Genomic DNA, 20,114 nt, shown 5'->3' on the forward strand with positions numbered 1-20,114 from the left:
CACTGTTTGAACTATACAGGTTTAATTGCATCTACATGCGACTTGGATACTGTAACATCGATATCTAACTAAGATCTCATCATTTCATTTAAAATCTTGAACGGTTATTTGTCGACATGAAACTAGCTTTTCTATTTGTCTAATGCTGAACAGCGCATCTTCATGTGACTCCGCCCCATACTTAAAATGTTGAACGGGAAAAGACGAGACAAAATTCACTTATGGATATTGATGATATACAGTGATTCAATAAAACATCAACAATTCATCTATCAAATATGATTTTTGACGCATGAGGAAGTCCAAGATTGATACTAAGAAAGCGTACTTAAAAGCTCAGAAGTATCAAACATCCCAAATGAACGGACTTAAACAGCGCTATAACATACCATCATGTCTTGGATGGTTTTATTTGCCTTGATACTTCCAAAATCTTTTGGTAAGTAATTTTCTCATCTTTTAACTCTGATTGGAAATTTTGATACATTTCCTTTCCAACACTATCGTTTTTGTCTGAAAAACTATTGAATTAGAAATGTTTGGTTATAGTTAAATCGTGTTATTCTTTTGTTTAATTTCAAATTTGGGAAATTGTTTATTTATTGCTTCATACGTCAAGAAAGTACTCTTTTATCCTAATCAGTACTATGAATAGCTTACTATGTTATGAGAATTGAAATATATTTCTTTTTCATAAATGCCCTCTCCCTTGATACATAAAAGTGTAATAACATAACCATTTAAATGATAAACAAGATTGATTGAGGAAGTAAGTCTTGAACGAGCCTACATCAGTACATGCATATATGTACTAATGTGTATGTTCACTGTGTATTTCAATAAAAAGTCTAAAGTTGATTATCCACAAAAGACGGGACTAGAAAATACATTTCTACACATGATTGTATGTTCTGTATGATAAGTCCAATAATCTACGACTCTTAATTTATTCGCCCAAATTGAAAAAAAGATGAGTTTTCAATTTCGGATTTGGTTTTTGGATTCCACTTTTTGTTTGACTTTTATTTAAACAACTCTGTTCTTACATTTAATGTATCTGATTTTTTACTTTATCTGCAGTATTCAAATCTCAGCTGTGGAAAGTTGTGCTATTGCACAATATTCCTTTTTTTCAAAATTATATCCAGTCTTCAACTTTTTTGTTCAAATCAGTGGTCATCCTGTTGGTAGCTGGGCTGCGCAGGCTTTTTATTTTCTGTTTTACTAATACACTTTATGGTCTTGAAAGGCAAACGGGACGATTTTATTTAGCACGTACTTGTTGTTAAACTCTACCCTATTTTGTACCGAGTACTAATTCAGACTAAGACTATCTTGACCATGTGTTGTTCGTTGTTGCATGTCTTTGTCTTTATGTCTATTTTTAGGAGTCGGACGTAGATGGTTGGTTTGGTCTGTCGTCAAATTAAAAAAACGTTCTTGGTTATTTTTGTTAGTTTTTTAAGAATCATTCATTATTGATGCAATACTTGAAAGGACATCATGGAGTATCATGTTTTCTTCATCTTTGTAATGTTTGAACATATTTAAACATATCTGCACCAGACGAGGATGCTGCAACGTAAATATCAAACCAAGATTATATATAGGTTTTTGTGTTTTAACTGCTGATGTGTTAATTCAGGGCCTTCCCTGCTTTTTTAAATAAGATTCAGTCTTGTGTGAAAACCATCTCTTCGTATTTTTTTAAATTGTTTCAGTAAAGTGTTCAGAAAAATAGAAAAAAAACAATTACTAGTATTGCAAAGTAAAGTTTGAAACTAACGTTTATTACAGTTTTCCTGTTTTGTGTTTACAATGATAATCAGTTCGGCAGTAAACCGGTACCTCTGATTTAAGAAGTCAGTCATATTACAATATTATTAACATTGTTATAGAAAATTTAAAGTGAAATGATTTGTGTATCTGTAAGGTGGGTTTTATTGGGTTTCATTATGCAAAGATTCTCTTCTCTAATCTTTCATGATACTATCTCCGGAGTTTTATTGAGGTATTCTATTTTGCTTTGTGATGATTTAGTTTGCACTACCTGACGTCTACAGTTTCACTTTGATTTAATATTTACCAAGCAATCCTTGCATGTCATTGGTCTATCTGGGAATATCACGCTTTTAATGAAATACCTTTGTTCTTATTATAAAACGGGGAAATATGACTTTTTGATATGCCTGCTTCTAATAAAATGTTTAAAGAATATATATAGCTACTATGAAATCCTCAAGAAATCCTTCTTTCACAATATGAATTAAGGAGAAGTGAGGTATTCATCAAGAGACAGCAACCTATTGACAAAAAACCAAAAGATATTTACATAGGGTGCTTATTAATTATTTATAGACAAGGATCTGTACAACATATGAAAGTCTTAATCGCTCCGAATCTATCAGAGTGTTGAAGCAAAGGACTGTAACGTAAACATGTGATATCTTATAAACTAAATTACAGTTTAACAAACAAATACAAATGAATACTATGCTCCGTTCATATTATTATATTTCCATGTTCATTTAACCGCGTCTGGGTCAAAACCGTAATTTTGCATATGTCATTAAAGGTTCACATCATAATAAACATGTCTGTTAAATTTCAAATTGATTTGACAACAACTTCATGGATAACTACCTTAAACCAAATAAAATAAAATAAAAATTGGATGGACCGACGGACGAACGGATGGAAGGATGAATGAATAGACATTATGTTTTCCTTAACTATCGTAGTCAGGGCATATCAACGAAGTGACATTTTTTAGAGAATAATTGCGAGTTATGAATAATAAAAATCGAAATTTTCATATCGTAAGGCTGTATATGCGTTGATTAAATGTTGAAGCTACACGCACAAAATGAAAAAGCTGTCTGGGAAAAGTCAGATATGCAATTCTCCATACAAGACAAAGTAACGGAAATTACATACATGTAAGCAATGAAGGATGTATGTCAATGAAAGGACTTTATTTATATTTGTTTCTTGTTTACGGCAATCACGAGTTTGTTTGTTGTGTGAATATTTTCAAACCGCTACTCCATATATCATGCCAATGATATCATATTATGTTTGAAATCATAATGATTTAATTATGATTATACATCTACTGAATATAAAGGTTGCTATCTCAATTTCACTAACTCCACCTACACTGCAAATGTTATACTAACCTATCGTTACAGTTACAAATGTTCATTAGTTTACTTCAGTTTTTATTTCACGCAAATGAATAGACTGGCGTCAAAATATTTCCTTAAAAGAAATACTTAAGTAAGGACAGTTTTTTTATACAAATTTCATATCCGTTTTGGCTACTTATAGTCCATTAATGTGCAGAATTTCAAAGCAATAAAAAATCAAATGTTTTAATTGAAAATCAATGTCTTTGTCATTATACCTCTTTGGTTTTCCATTAAAAATTCATTAAAGGCAAACAAGGGATACACATGCAATGTGGTACTTTTACAATTTGTCTTTGTTTTCTTTCGTCCAAACAATGACTTTAAAGTCTTTCGAGAGATATTTAAAGAATTAGAATATACATGTAAATTACCTTCTTTTTTTTTAAAGAAAAAGCTAATGAAACAAATCAGAAAATATGTTGCATCACGGGAACGTCACATATTTGGACATTCTGATTGACCCAAACACGAGTCATTAAAGTTGACGTTTAAATTGTACAATAAAACTTACAAGAATGGTCAAGAAAACAGGATGAATTTCTAAATAGACACATTGCTTTGACACTGGTCATTGTTTGAATAAATGACAGTATTTTGATGTCAAATATATCCATGATAATCCTGATTATAATAAAACACTCCCATGACGAAATTTTATAAATGAACTATGACTATCAAATGATACAATTTTATTGATTTCATATCAGAAGAGATATCAAAAATTAAAAAAAAACAAAGCTTGGGCGATTATTTAAGTCATTAAGATTCCTCATTAATTCTAGATTTAAAAAGAAAACCAACAATGTTATTATGAGTTTTGATATTGAAACTTCCTAGTAATAAATCTAAATCAAAGTACTGAAGTACTGAACATCGGATGACCACAAGTTCTTGAGGATGGTCAAAAGCACTTGTCTCAGAAAAAAACAACATATCTCTTTGCCTGAAACTGAGGTTAATGTACAGAGATATATTTTTTTCTGGAGACAAGTTCGTGCATGGATGATGAATAAATGACAGGAGATTCAACTTCACCGTAATAACTATTATATTGTAGTGATACAAATCAGTATACACTGATTTGTTGTTATATATTTTATTAAAATAACAGTTACATATATATATGATTTGCATCCATTTGTATATCATTCTATTCTACTATTCTAATAATAGTGCAATGCAAGTGCATGGTGGACACTTTTCTGTAAAAATTCGATTTTTCTAAGATTGGACACGAGTAGGCATTCATATTTTCCCGCAAAAACAATTACAGAGTTACCGGTCCTTGCCGGTATTGTCGCAAAACGTTCTTTGAGATATTCTTCCGCATGCTTTAACACAATTTTTCGGTACGTGTGCATTGATATTATCAATGATTTTTTACTTATATATATATATCTAACTACAAAACATTTTCATATTATTAATTTATGTTGTAAACAAAAATATTTGTATCAGTATTCATTGAAGAGATGTATTTATATCAAACGATAAGGAATGTTATTTTGCACTCGTTTATGTGCGCATAATTATCATGTTTATAGATCGGTTACAAACCCAAAACTAATTTACATAATGGAAATCTAGGCGATAGCAATACATCGGAATGACCTCAAGGTCATCGCGATGTAAAAATCATAAAATTTACAATTCTGCTTGAATATTCATATTTCATATCCATATGCATATATCTACTGTTTCGTGTTCTAGTACATGAAGAAACGTTAAATTCTAAATGAAAACTGAGAAACGAAAGCTGGTCAACTATACTTTTATTTTACTGCATATTGATATAAACTTGCCATATTAATCAAAGAGGACACATCCTGCAGTGTTTCAGTGCACTTATTTGAACATTCGTATGTATAGAAACACTATGTCTTGCAATGCGAATTTGGTTGACTACCTACTTAATAAGGAACCAATAAGTAGCGAATAAGTAACAGGGTATCAGTCCAGAAAGGAGACTGGTACAAACCTGCTAACAAGGTAAATTCGCATCTAAGAAATTATAACTTACAAAGGACAGAGGAAAAAAGAAATGAATAAAGGCATCAAATTGGCAAGTTCTTCAAACCCGATAGTCTAACATTTATAACATTAATAACAAGATTCTAATTATAGAATGATTTCGCGCTGAATCAGGTTAATGTGTGGTTGGCACACTTGCCTCTTTAAAAATATATCAAAATTATTATTAAATTTATTGAATACCAACTTGCTCAACTGCTGATCAATAATAAAATTTAAACAATGCTTTACAATGTACATGTAGAATAATTGGATTTAAACTGATGCATACAACGTTTTCTATGGTAATGATATTGACAAAAGAACAAAAGTAATAATTAATAATTAATAAATGAATGTTCAACACTCAAACACTAATTAACACGTTGAATATTCACGTCACACTCAAGATCTCTCATTTGTACAAACGAACATTTCTTTCAGTTTCCTATGAACTCAACGTGATCAATTTAATTCTTATTCTCACAAAAACTATGTTTTATTTTGCCCTTGCCATTAAATGAAAAAAATAAATATCTTTACTAAATACCACATAACTCGTGATCTTTCCCTTTATAATCAATTTTGCTCTTCAGTAAATATTCCCTTTGAGATGAAATTGTCAATGATTTTTCTCTGATTATTCTTCCGTTGAGGAATACTATTCTCAATGTATTATGCAACAACATTGTATCAACATTTTTTCTTTCAAATTGAAAATTCCCGTTGTAAAATTTTCGATTTGGAATGTAACTATTTTATTACAAAGTTTTAATAGATCATTTTGAAAGTACGTTGAAATTACAAATGATTGATTTAATGTTACTTGCTGCACTAGTATTTGATTGAACAGATAAAAAAAGATTTTTGTAAACTTGCATAGATAAACAAGTTTGCTTTTTAAAAATATTCTTTTCATTGAATACTTTATCTTGATAAAAAAAAAGGTGGTACAATTGCCAGTGAGACAACTATCCACCACAGACCCAAGGGCGAAGATGAAAACAATAGTAGTCACAGTACGGCCTTCAACAATGACCAAAACCCATACAAGTAGTAAGCTATAAAAGGCCCCGGCATAACAAAATGTTAAATAATGTAAAAGAGATTCCACTTTCGTATGAGCATATCATCATCGTTCAGGTCTCCAATATACATATTGTGTTTGACTTTGTCCGCCATTTCAAGAAATGCAACTTTTTAATGTTTTTGTTGCCAACCCCATGTACATTTGTTCAAAAATTTAAAGGCACACATAACTGTCTTTCAAATGTTAGTAGATTACTCGGTACGTTATACGAGATTTCCGGATATTCCGTTTCTACGGACGAGATCGCATTTTACAAGCACCATTCACGAGATTCGTCATACAGAAGCTAGAATATTTACTCAAGCGCTATAGTTGCTTGAGTTATCTATGACGATTCTAGTTTCGTTTCTTTACGAGTAAGTATCTTGTAAATAACACCTTTTTAATACTACTGCGTTAAAATATTTTGACAGATGTCATAAAAATAAATATCATTTAATTTCAATTCTTTTCAATTTTTCAATTACCGGTATATAGTGACTATATGTTTGCCCATGCGGATGTATTAACGCAACAATCTTCATATTCCGAAAAAGTTTTAGGCGATTTCGGAAAACATTTAGCTCACTTTACGTTATGAATTTTGCTCATTATTGAAAACTATGAGGTGACCTTAGTTATACTGTGGTCTTTGGCGGATATTTGTCTCACAAGCATTCATAACACATCTCCATTATCTTTTTCATGATCTTGTGCAAAGCCAAAAGATCGTCGGGATGTAGGACCCAAAGCGTTTATTACTTAATGAAAACGGACAAATGTTTGCAAAACATAAACATTACAACAAATGACTTCGAGAAAAGAGACATGCAAGGTTAAAAACAATATTCACATATTTCAATGCAATGTTAAATTGATTACCTTTATAAATAAGTTCATTAAAAGGACGATAGGTTTTTATTGATCGTATCTTAGTTTAGGAGCTATATTAACATCACCGTAAAATTAAGATATGATTCACGCTAGTAATTAGATTTATGTAGGTACCAAACCAGATTGTTGCATCTATGAAAAAGAATTTAAAAAAAAACTGTTTTACTGAAATCTCGGAATTTATAATTTGACGCCTTTGACATGGTTTTTTTTCTGCGCGCTATTGATGCATAATACATAAACGTTCATTGAAATTCAAGACATCCATGGTACAGACATAGACATAGCGAGCAAGTACCTGAACATGTGTTTGCACAAGGATGAGGGTATCAAAATAGAAAAGAAGTCGACTATTTTGATATAAATTCTGTTAAATTTGTCACTGTATTTACTCTATTCATCTTTGAAAAGGACCAGACAGATGCCTAGATAAATTGCACGTGATACGACGTTTTTAATCTTTATATTGAAAAGGTCACTATGATCTCGAAAATCCAGTATCGAGGTCATTCGAAGTTAAATCCTGAAATGTATAATTCGTGTAATGGTGAATTAACTATCTACTAATCCCGACATTGCCCCCCCCCCCCTCCAACAAAAAAAAAAATACCAACGACTGCATAAGACTTGCCCCCCGTGTGAACATAAACTTTAATTATTTCTATGGGATTTCAATAAATTTGTGGCCTGTCGCAAAGCAAAATGAGTCCCCTTATCCCAGACACCCTCAGTTTCCATTAGTAATCGAAAGTATGCCCGTTATCCCGGTCGACCATTTTTTGGGAAAATAACCTATTTCGTGAATTGTCAATTTGGTCTCTGGTTTTGGTCTTGAATATGCATGAAATATTTACCTCTGAACGTTAAACAAACAACAATCAATTGATCAATGATTATTGTTGTAGACTTTGAATGCCAGACATCAAACGTGCTTTTACATCATTGCATTAAAAATAAATAGAACCTTCATCAATGTATGCCAAAAAAATCTCTTTTAATTCTATGTTAGTTAGATTTGTAAAAACAATAATCAAAGCGACGAAAGCTTTCAGGACTAAATCAAATTTTTTGACAATATTATATTTTCTTGGAAAGGATATATAAATCAGCTCTTTAGAGTATGCGGGGAAATGCATAACAAAGAGTTAATTTTTATTACATAACATTTTCTTTTGAGATGGTCTTTGAGTTTACGTACAGTTGTTCCAGTCTTTGTAAGCAAGAGATACAATTAAGTTAAATTATTAATGTGACTTGCTATTATTACATATGTTTAATATCCTTTCCTGGCTTTGGAGTTGGATTATTTTAATACTTTAAAACCATACATGCCATACATCATTAAGATTTCGTTGCTTTTACTTTCTAAATAGCTTAGAAATTAATAACCAAGATCTAGATTTCATATAAAGAGGTAAGAGGATTGCAAATATTATGAGTATACAATAAAACAAGGATTTCCATTTGAGCTTCCCTTTCAGTCTTTGCATTTTATTATACTATAAAAGATTGAAGTCCTACATCATAATTAAAACAGAATAACGTAGGTTGCAGATATGGAGTGCTTTATCATATTTCGTCTGCTGTCATTTTCAAAAATCTATAATTCTTAAATGAAAGTCATGAAAATAAAGATGACAAATTAATAAAAAAGACGATATTAATAGGCCTGACAACCTACAACTAACCATGTTGTTATACTTAATATGATACCAAACTCCCACTGCGTATAGAAATATTACATGTGGCTATTCGCTTGAAGGTGGTGGTGACTTTTAAAGCTAAAAATATCAAAGAATAATACGTTTACACTTCAATCTGTCTTGTTGACAATAAGATTATTATTACACAATCATGCAACAAATATGGAAAAGAATATGTAATCATTTAACATCCACATGCAGTAAATATGACATGGTTACACTGGTGTTAGTTTAAAGATCCTATGTGAAAGGAGAAAAAAAGACAAACATGGAAGTCATAACAATGGGAATCGTATCAAAAAGAGTATGGGTTTGAGTCTATTATATGAGGGTATAGATGGGGGGGGTCCTTCAATCATGTATTCTTTAATTTTTTAAGCCATTTTTCTCTATTCTTTATATTTTTTGCCCATTATTCTCCATTCTTTATATTTTTTGCCCATTATTCTCCATTCTTTATATTTTAACAACCCATTATTCTCTATTCTCTATTTTTGTTGGCCTGTTTTTCTCTATTCTTTATACTTTTTGCCCTTTATTCTGCACGTTTTGCGCATTATTCTCTATTCTGTAAACCCCATCCAGACCATCTTATATACATCGCGAAGTAATTTTATGACGTTAAAATTTAGCACACCACGAAAGTACTTTCTCCTTTGGAGTAAATATAAAAAAATGGGTTGATATATGTAGATTTCCTCCTATATATTGGATGACTAGACTGCATAAGATAAAAAAAATCGGAATCGTCTATCAGTTTCACTTGCTCTCCTTTTCCAAACGCTTCTTACTTGTTTCAAAAAGGCATTCAAATTATCGCGAAGAGTTTTACTCTACCAGTGGTATCATCCAGATGTGGTTTCCTTAAAGAGTACAAAATACTAACACACTTCTAGTACGGAGAATCAACGACTAACTACCAAAGAAGCTATTTGTATGGTCGATAAAATATTTACTTGAATGTCCTCAATCACAACAATTTGCAATGATATTAAAATGTCTGCTTTTCTACACTCTTAATTTTTATTTGTCATTCTAGTTTAAGTGAAAAATCATTTCCCAATTAGGCACTTAATGGAATAAACAGATACCAGTATTTTGTATAAAGTTGAGAACCTAGAAATTATTATGAACTACAAGAAATATAGTCTGTTTTAAATGAATCAAGGGTAAAAATGGTTTGCTGATCCACTGAAAAGTATTGTCTTATTTTGTCCTCAGAAGCAACAGAAATGATAGATATAAATTATAAGGTATATAATGAAACAGCCATTTCGTGTTACATCAGCTAGATTTTATTTTCATTTCATTAAAACCAAAAAAAAAAACTGATAATTTTGAAAATAATTTGCGTTCAATTAAATCTAATCAGTTTGTAGATAAATTACGATAAATTGTTCAGCGAAAATTTAATTAAATTTAGTTGAAATTCAATGAACATTTCTGAGGTGTCCTTAGTGAAAAAAATATAGAAAGTTTTCTCTGTTGGCTATTATAGTGTTGTCTGATATCATCGACTGGTTTGTTTTCTCTTTCTACCCTTTTACGCGTATCTTGATTCGTCTACTACATATATTAAAACTAATCGTTATTCGGGGACCAGTTTCTTATATCCATTCGGTTCATGGCATGGTCAAAAACTTCAAATATTTTACATCCTTAGAATAGTACTGAAATGTGAAAGTTGAATTCGTTTCTAAAAACAATAAAACGAAATAAATGTACATGTACTTGATATTTTTTTCTCTGTTTCAGCCAATGAATTAGGAAAGGTCTGGGGATACGATTCACATCTCGGTAAGTTTGTCTTTATGCAATAAATAGTCAATAACCAGCTCTTGCAGCTCTAGCACTTTGAGCTTTTGATTTTGCCATTTTATAAAGGACTTTCCGTTTTGAATTTCCCTTGGAGTTCGGTATTTTTGTTATTTTACTTTTTTCCATAATTTCACTATTGCCAGTTAGATTTACGATCAGTTATATGTAATTTAATTTAAAAATAAGATGATGTTGTATTTTGCAAATGAGACAACTCTCCATCTGAGACCAAATGACTTAGAAGTTATCAACAATAGGTCACCGTACGGCCTTCGACAATGATCAAAACCAATTGTTTGCGCCAGGTCGTCATTCGTACAATGCACGATCTGTTTCAATATGTCTCAAGAAAGCATTATGCTAATTTCAAATATTGTATTTTATTCGTGAAAATATAAAACAAATCAAAATCAAAGTATGTGGTTGTGTATAGTTGTACAATCTGATCACAACCACTTTGCCATCAATTAGGATATTTCTGTATATAAAATCTAAAACCACTTGAAGACTTCCCAATATTGACATAAGTTGTTAGCGCAAAACAAAAAGCTAAATATGTAGCACGATCACCTTTTGGATGTGATGTGTTTATTAGTCTTTGTCCTAGATCCCTTGGCACATGTCGACCATTTGTGTAATGACCAGGGGGAAAAAAAACACAGCACCATCCTTCAACTTCACTTTCTGCTTTAAACATTTTGTCATTTCACTGAATAATTCATTTTTTTGACTTGTCACTAATGAAATAATTCAAAGTTTGGTGACCGCCTCGGTAGTCTCGTGGTAACGTGTTCGCCTCGAGTTCGGGAGGTCACGGGTTCGAACCCCGGCCTGGTCAAACCAAAGACTTTAAAATTGGTATTTGCTGCTTCTCGGCTCCGGCATTAAGAAGTAAGAGCAAAGACTGGTCGGCTCGGAGTAAGAATAATTTGTCTGGATAAGGTGATATGTCTTCCTGCGGACTGTTACCTTGTGAACTAGCACGTTAAAAATCCGACTCAGCGTGTCGGTCTAGTACAAAGCAGGGTTCATATTCATATCGCATTAACATGTTCTCGTTCTGGATATGCATTTAAATTTGCCACTGGAGATTAAACAGCCATCATAATGCAATCAAAGGTGTGTGACTATGTCGACTGCAACCCTTTCCAATGAACTTAAATTTCCAACTGAACTACGGATATGTTCCAATCCCCGTCACCACAATCCCATCCTCTTTTTAGTTTGTGACATTACCAAATATAAATTATCGCTGGATGATATCCATGGGCAAAACGACAGTTGCTACTTGTGGAGTTGGAGCTGCTTACCCTTCCGAAGCACCTGAGATCACCACCAGTTTTTGAGGGAATTTGTGTCGCTCAATTTTTGGTTTTCTGCCTAATATTTTATTATTTTTTTGTCTTTCGTCGTTTTTTTATTGGCCAATGTGTTGTCTTTTTTTATAAGACTTTTGAATTTTGATTGTTCCTTTGTTCTCTCTCTCTCTCTCTCTCTCTCTCTCTCTCTCTCTCTCTCTCTCTCTCTCTCTCTATTTACATGTTTTGTTTCTCATGGTTTCACTATCTTCCAATTACTAGTACCATTTTTCCCACCCCTTCTTTCCTTCTCTCACCCGTGTCTAAATTATTCGTGAAAATAAAACAAACAAAAGACTTCCAACTGCCATCAACACCAACTGTTTTCGAATAACTAAAACATTATGTTTATTACTGAGGAGATTCTAAACTTTAAACTGGCATATATATTGTATGAACACGTAGCAGGTTAAACTGGTTTGATTTTATTTGTTTGTCTTTACGTGTGTGTGTCTGTGTCTGTGAAATAACTTCAATATGCTATTTTTACAAGAAAAAAAATGTATACAACTAGTAACGTCTGTTTTTTTTTTTTCCTTTATAAGCTTTTATGTCTAACTAATATGAAAGAGTTACTATATTTGTAATAAATGAGGTTTTGTCTTTTCCAACAATGGCAAACGACTTCGGGCGGAACACTAGACTGAATGTTGTCTGGTATTTTTATAATTGGTTTTATGACTTTGATACATTTGCTGACGCGTAAATATTGATATCATTAATATGTCTTCTGCTATGTGATGTGGAATAAAGTGCTTGTATATACCATATAATGCTGTACTGTAGCATATGATCAATCTAGAAGTACTACAATTTGGATAATATTGTAAATCAAAGTAAAAAATAACTGGCCGTGTTATTGTCGATGCTGGATTTACTTAATCAGGACGTTTGAATCATGCCTATCTGATTAAAATATCAATCATTTGTCCATGCTTCTTTAACAAGGAATTAACAACGCTCTTTGTCCTTTCTAATTTATAGACCTTTCGGGATACTCTGGTTTTGTCGTAATCCAACAATACTTCAAAAATTTGTAGGGCTGAAATTTCATTTACTGATATTACAAGAACAGAAAATAGAAAGGAGTGTTGTCAGATCCTTGTAAGCTAAGTCTTCCAACAAGCTTGAAGAAACATATGATATAAATAAATATATTAATTATGCTTTGTTTGATCTTTTACTGATTTATTTATGTATTAAGATTTAAACTGATGCTGGAAGCGATGTAGTTTGCATTGTAAAAGTAATACCTTTATCAAAACGTTATTTTTGCCATGGTATTTCTTATACAAACTATTTTATTAAAATATTATATAGTGTATTCGTACACTGTTAAGTATTTTGTTTACATATCTACCACAGAATAAGAAAAAACAACATAAGGATGCATTTGGATGATATACACCTTATAAATACGACTATATGTCGGTTCGTGCATCTGATCGTCTGTTTTTAATCGAAAGCATTCGACGGGAATAAATTGGAATTTATTGAAATATGCCTTTAACCTGTACTTTTGTCTTATCTTTTAGCCAATAGGATACATGTGTTAAGTATTTTAATCTAAAATTCAAATTTTACAATTTCTTTCTACTTGGTTTACTTAATAACAGCTTGAATCGTTATTAAGTTAGATTTCGAACGAAAATGTCAGCAGTGACACATTTTTACAATTAAGCGAGCAATTTAGAGAATAAATGTGCTTCCTAATGATCGATGTGTAAAGTGTTCGTTCTTCTGGACAGGAAAAATGAACAACCAAGTTTGTCATGTCACGATGTGACAGGAAGTCACTGCAAAGAACTCTTAACTCTGTAGCAATTTATTGACATAAGATGAAAAATGAAGTCACAAACGTTCTATTCACGAGAGATTGTCAGGCTATGTAACATGATTGTTACATTTGTTGATCAAATGTATTGTTGTACTTTGTAGTGTTTACTGATGTTGCTTTGAACACGATAAAGAGAAATATTCGTTAATGTTTCTAAGCATTTCTTTGGAATAAATATGAACAGAGATGGACAGGTTTAGTTAGTATAATGTGGCTAGCTAACTGTCTATAATGGCATATAAATTAACGGTATTTATAAATGTTGCTGATGATATGCACTTCAAATATCACTGAGCAATTTGATTGTTTAAAACTTATATATCAATTAATATTTTGAAATGACCGTTACCAAGCAATTGTTTAAGACTGAAGATAATATTTTCAACGCCTACAATTTAAAGATAAGGAGATGTGGTATGATTGCAAACGATTGAGATAAACTATCCCTCAGAGTTCAAACGACGAAGACCAAAGCAACTATATGCCCCCGTAAGGCCTTCAACAATGAGAAAAAACCCATACCGTATTGTCAGCCATGGTCTCGCCAGTAATTAATTTTGAAATAGATAGGTTACTAACGTTATTCTCATTAACACTGAATCTGTCATCAAAAATATGGCAAACAGTTGAGTAACTGAGCAGGTACATACTATGTCCTTAGACAGCAGCCGTTTGCTTTCCATGTATGAATTTGTACGCTCGGTCTGTCGCTATTGATCAAATTGAAAAAACATAGTTGTCCTCGATTATTGTAGTTATGGTGCAATCGAATAGTGAGATCAAATATATACAGAAAACAGGGATACAGTATATATATTTCTCTTACATTCGAACAAGGTTCATAATCAGTAAAAGTAAGATTACAAAAAATAATCTCGTCATAGCTACGGAAATATCTTATTTGTGATGTCATATATATATATATTCCTTTTAGCACCAGAATATTGGGGCAAATTACACGGCAAGGAATGGGATCTATGCAAAAGTGGTAAACACCAATCTCCAATAGAAATAGATCCAAGTTTATTATTGTTTGATCCAAACTTAACTAATCTGCATATCAATACTGCTAATGTAAGTATATTTATATATATATATATAAATTGTTATTGATAACTGCTCTTCTTGCAATCAAAGTCTAGGCCATAGTTCTGCTGCAGTAAGTGCACTTTTCTAGGTTAACCCTGACAAGGAACATTCTGGTTCCCTATTATTAATTTTTCTTTTTTGGACGGTGATGTTCTTTGCCCCAGTCTTACGGTGTTTATATATTCCAACTCATTTGTTTTGCCCGTGTCTGTAATGACGTTATAGATTTTAATAAACGTAATATCTGTATCATTGGTAAATTATTAAGTCAGGGATTTCGTTACCACAATTTACCTAAAATATTTACTAAATTATTTCACAAATACAAAGATTTGGTTTAGAAATTTGGCTGAACCTAAAGAAAACTGATTACAAATTGATGTCACATAAACAGATGCCTCTGAAATCTGTTTGTTGTTGATACTAACAAGTTGACAGTTTCTTGCAATTCTGTGATGTTGAGTCGGTGTCGATTTGACGTGTTCTCAAAATGTCCTTTTACTCATATGTGTTTTAGTTATAATATATTTAAAAAATATACAATTTCAGGTTAATGGAAGATTAGAAACGAATGGATTAGATATTACATTTAGTTTAGACGAAAACACACAACACTTGTTTAATATAACAGGAGGTCCTCTCTCATATTCGTATAAAATCACAGATGTAAAATTTCACTATGGGATCAAAGGTTATGCTGGCTCGGAGCATAAGATTGGAAACAGGACATTTCCCGCTGAGGTAATAATGCATAAAGAAAATTAGATATTAACTTTGCATCCAGTGAGATACTAACTTTCTAACATTCGAGCTCGTACTACGCATACCGTATTAGAAAACATATTTTTCGTATCATGTGCTATTTCCTTTATTCGCCATAACGCCACTCCAATAGGCAAACAAAAAGAAAACCATGGCAAAAAGAAAAAAAACAATAACAGACAGTCAAACAACAGAAAGCTAAAGATTGAGCAGACGGACCCCACAGCCACTGGGGTAAATGCAGATGCTACGGAAGGGCAAGCAGTTTGTGCTCCACTAGTTAAGCAATACCAATTTTATCACGAATAAAAAGGAGAAAGATCTGTGTTAAGGGCGAATCATGTTGATTGATTGAATGCTTGCTTAACGTCAAGTGGCAAACATTTCATGCATTTATACAAAATATATGTTCTGGAAGTCCCTATTTGGATTGATATAGTTTTATGTATAGGTTGGACAGTAACCCATCAGAAAGGTGTTGCATGGGTTCTGTAACATGCAAACAGAATGAGACTCATTGCTTATTTCGACCAAACATGAACGACCTCGTATTAATACATCCAACATAGCCAAACAGACGCCTTACTTAAACAAGAGTTTTTTTTTCTGCTGGACAAGAGAAGTCCAGTAATGACCATATTTAATACCCCAGTCAACTCTTGGCGACGATTTATACTTTGATTTGTACATGTATACGATTTATTCGCGTATCCGTTTTTTGGTGATAATCTGGTGACAGTGCTTTAAATGTATTGGTCAACTACTGCATTTTGTACATGATTTTTATTAGAAATGAATATCATTTTAATTTGAAAACTTGTAATACGACATTTCTACAACTGCCATGCCTTTGCCTGAAAATATTTAACCGTTTAGATAAAAATATTTCAAAATAGTCCTATTGACAGTATGCAATAATAAATATATAAAAACCGACTTCAAATTAAAAAATCGAAACTGAAAGAGAGAGAGAGAGAGAGAGAGAGAGAGAGAGAGAGAGAGAGAGAGAGAGGGTGTCATGATTTCTTGTTCAATGTTCTAAACCATAGCAATTACGTATACGATAGAAAAAAATAGCATATAATATAGGTGCATATTTAAAGAGCTCCTTGTAATAATAAGACTTTATGCTGTCTTTTGCTGAAATAATCAATACATTTTAATCACTTGGATGAGTAAGTTACTACTAATGAAAGTCATATATTATTCTCAGACATGATTTCAATTTTCAAGTCAATTAATATCACTGGAAATAGTTTTTGTATTAAATTCAAACTGTACGCTGATTACAAGTTCATATCTGCAATAGCTCACGGGTACCAAACATGGTAGATTGTTTGTAAATGATTTATTATCACCTAAAATATCTCAATTTTTCACTGGTTTTCTTGCAAATACGGAAGAGCAGATAATATGATAAACGTCTACGAGGAAAAAGGAGTGTATTAATATTAAATCCTTATCAATTTTTAGAACAATGCATGTTTTATAGAATTTAAATTCAATACACAACTTAGTTTTTGTAAATGCAAAGTAAGACTGTCGTATTACTGACTGATGAAATTAATCTTTACCTTTTGTTTCCTGTTTTTTTCTTCTATGACTAAAGTATGATTTCAAAGCCCTATATACACCAAACATGTCAGATACTCAGACGAATTATGTCTAGCTTTTGACATTCTTGAAGGCAACACAAAAACGAAATGTGTGTATTTTTAACCTATTTTTCAATCATTGAAAATAATCTTTACCTTTTATTTCCTGTTTTTTTTTCTTGTATAACTAAAGTATGATTTCAAAGCTTTATTTACCGTAAACATGTTAAAAACGTAGACGAATTATGTGTAGCTTTTGGCATTCTTGAAGGCAACACAAAATGAAATGTGTTTTTTTTAACCTACTTTTCAATCATATATAGGTACACATGATAGGATACAACGACGAAGTATATAAAAGTAAGCCAGAAGCAGAGATTGGTGCTAAGGGGATCGTAATTATAGCTGTTTTTCTAGAGGTAAGTTTCACATGACAATTTTTGAAAATAGACATGTTGAAAACCTAGAATTAAATTCACTGGTAGATGTACAAAGCTACAATACCAAAATCACGAATTATCATCATTTACATGCATTTTGAATATGTCTTATACCTACATGTTTTTATGTTAATTCTCAAAACACATATTGTTGTAGTATCAGGTTGTTCTCTTTTAAGTTTTTACCACATTGTTACCCCGCGACCTTGTATATATTTCCATACGGCATGGGGTTTACTCATTGTTGACTGCAGTATTAGGCCTGTCATAGTAACTGTTCACATCTACTAGTATGTCCTTTGGTCTTTATGGATAGTTGTTTTGTTGGCAATTTATCACACAAACTTATTTCATACCACGTTTTTTGGATTAGACAAAAAAACAAACAAACAAAAAAAAGAAAACAAAAAAAAACAAAACAATAACCAAACAAAAGAAATACAAACATAAAAAAATGAAGAAAAAAAACCGAAAACTGAATGATCTTTCAGAGCATATACAAATTACATATAAGTAGTATTTGTATCAACAAAAAGGAATACACAAATGGTTGTCTCTTTCTTTGCCATATATGTAACCTATTTACAACAGAGTCATAGCGTTAAATATATGTTCAAGCACCATTGTTTTTTTTATATAGATTGGAAGCAAACCTAACTATGCAATCGAAGAAATTGTAGTGCATCTCCCTGGCATGAGAAAAACAGGTAAAATATGAATTACCCCACCTTAGCAGCAATAAATCAACTTCACCTGCATATGGGATATACATTTCCCAACTAATTTGGTATTCAAGAGCTTGCAGCTGCTACTCAGACTTTATACAACGTCACCAGTGTCTGAGCAGAAAGTCGATGAGCCAAGGTTATGTCAAAGAACGTTTCGTCCTTTTTCTATAAAAAGTTCATTGGAAGATACCAAGACCTTGTTGATAAATATTCCGTATCAACTTTACAAATAAATTCATGATGGTCTTGAAGTATAGATTATAGGTACTGACGTTGTTTATCATCTTAATTACGTGTTATAGTGGTAACTTTATTTGTCCTAGTACATTTTTAACCTTTATTGTTAAGTCTATAATTGGTAATATACTTTTGGCGTGGCTCGGTACTTATATATTCCTCCGTTGTGTTATTGTGCTATGGTCAATTTTGTATTCTTGTCTTTCATTTTCACTTATGTACTTTATCTAAAGAGTGTCTATATGTCAATTTGTATTTCTTTGTTGAAATATTTATTTGTTTTTATAGTGATTAAGATTATATTACAATGTTGACTGCTGTACCCCAATTTTTTACATTTTTACCTATTATGTCTGTCTGTTTTCCTCACACATTGTAGTCAATATAATGGAATTCTGTCTTGGATGGAGAGTTGTCTCATTGGCACTCATACCAAATCTTCCTATACCTATATACAAGTGAGAGGTTTCTGCATAAGGAAATGCCTGTACCAAGTCAGGAATATGACAGCTGTTTTCAATTCGTTTGATGTGTTTGAGCTTTTGATTTTGCCATTTGATAAAGGACTTTCCTTTTTGAATTTTGTTTGGAGTTCGGGTTTTTAATTTTTTGGTTATTTTTGTTTCTTATCCCAAAATGTGTGATACTTGTAAGCATATTATCAATCGATGTATCTAAAACGTTAAACTTTGCTTTAAAAAATTACACAAGAAATCACATGGTCGCAAAATTTCTATAATTTTCTGTGGTTATATATCTCCTCAGTATTTGAGTATTTATTCATTCTTGGCTTCAGGGTTTTGGGGGTTTAAACGTTCCTGATGAAGGTAAATTGAACACACTAAATTTAAAAATGCTATTTTTATTTTTTCTGCTTTCAAAAATTCACTTAAAAAAATAAAAGAACTAAGGTAGAACATCTCGTAGGATACTGATTGATAAATTGTAAGATCAATCTATACTAGACTCATTTTAACAACTCGTGTATTCCTTGTTATGCTACTACAGAGACTAAAATGTATGCAGCAGATATATATTTGCCGTTTGATGTAAAAGGATTGGAGATTATATATGGTACCTAAGAAATACCTTATTTCATTTTCTAGATATAATGGATAACATTCTGAATCATGTATGACTAACTAGTAGCTCTGTAATGCTAAATACCTGTATATGATATACAATGCAATTTCTCAGGTAAAACCGTATGATGTAAATGAACAGGAGATGCAAAATGTAACATGCTAAAAATGTCATGTTTTGTCTCCAAACGTCTTTATATTGCACCCACACACTATACAAGAGTATTATCTGCAACATTTCAGGATACACGAAGCGACATCAAGTGATGATTTTAATTTGTAATACGGCTTCACATCTATG

At 31.8% G+C, this 20,114-nt stretch overlaps 1 protein-coding gene across 1 annotated transcript in view; it reads left to right on the forward strand.

The window, feature by feature from the left end:
* The first annotated feature begins 209 nt into the window (after positions 1 to 209).
* Positions 210 to 20,114, forward strand: part of LOC127715044 (putative carbonic anhydrase-like protein 1) — a 28,569-nt gene continuing 8,664 nt past the window's right edge. The window contains exons 1-6 of the mRNA XM_052221061.1: positions 210 to 439; positions 10,623 to 10,664; positions 14,815 to 14,954; positions 15,519 to 15,710; positions 17,650 to 17,745; positions 18,407 to 18,473. Of these exons, the coding sequence (XP_052077021.1) occupies positions 394 to 439; positions 10,623 to 10,664; positions 14,815 to 14,954; positions 15,519 to 15,710; positions 17,650 to 17,745; positions 18,407 to 18,473 (583 nt within the window). The 5' untranslated portion in view covers positions 210 to 393. The remainder of the gene's footprint in view (positions 440 to 10,622; positions 10,665 to 14,814; positions 14,955 to 15,518; positions 15,711 to 17,649; positions 17,746 to 18,406; positions 18,474 to 20,114) is intronic.

Source organism: Mytilus californianus, unplaced genomic scaffold, assembly GCF_021869535.1.
Source record: "Mytilus californianus isolate M0D057914Y unplaced genomic scaffold, xbMytCali1.0.p SCAF_9, whole genome shotgun sequence".
NCBI classification, from domain to species: domain Eukaryota; kingdom Metazoa; phylum Mollusca; class Bivalvia; order Mytilida; family Mytilidae; genus Mytilus; species Mytilus californianus.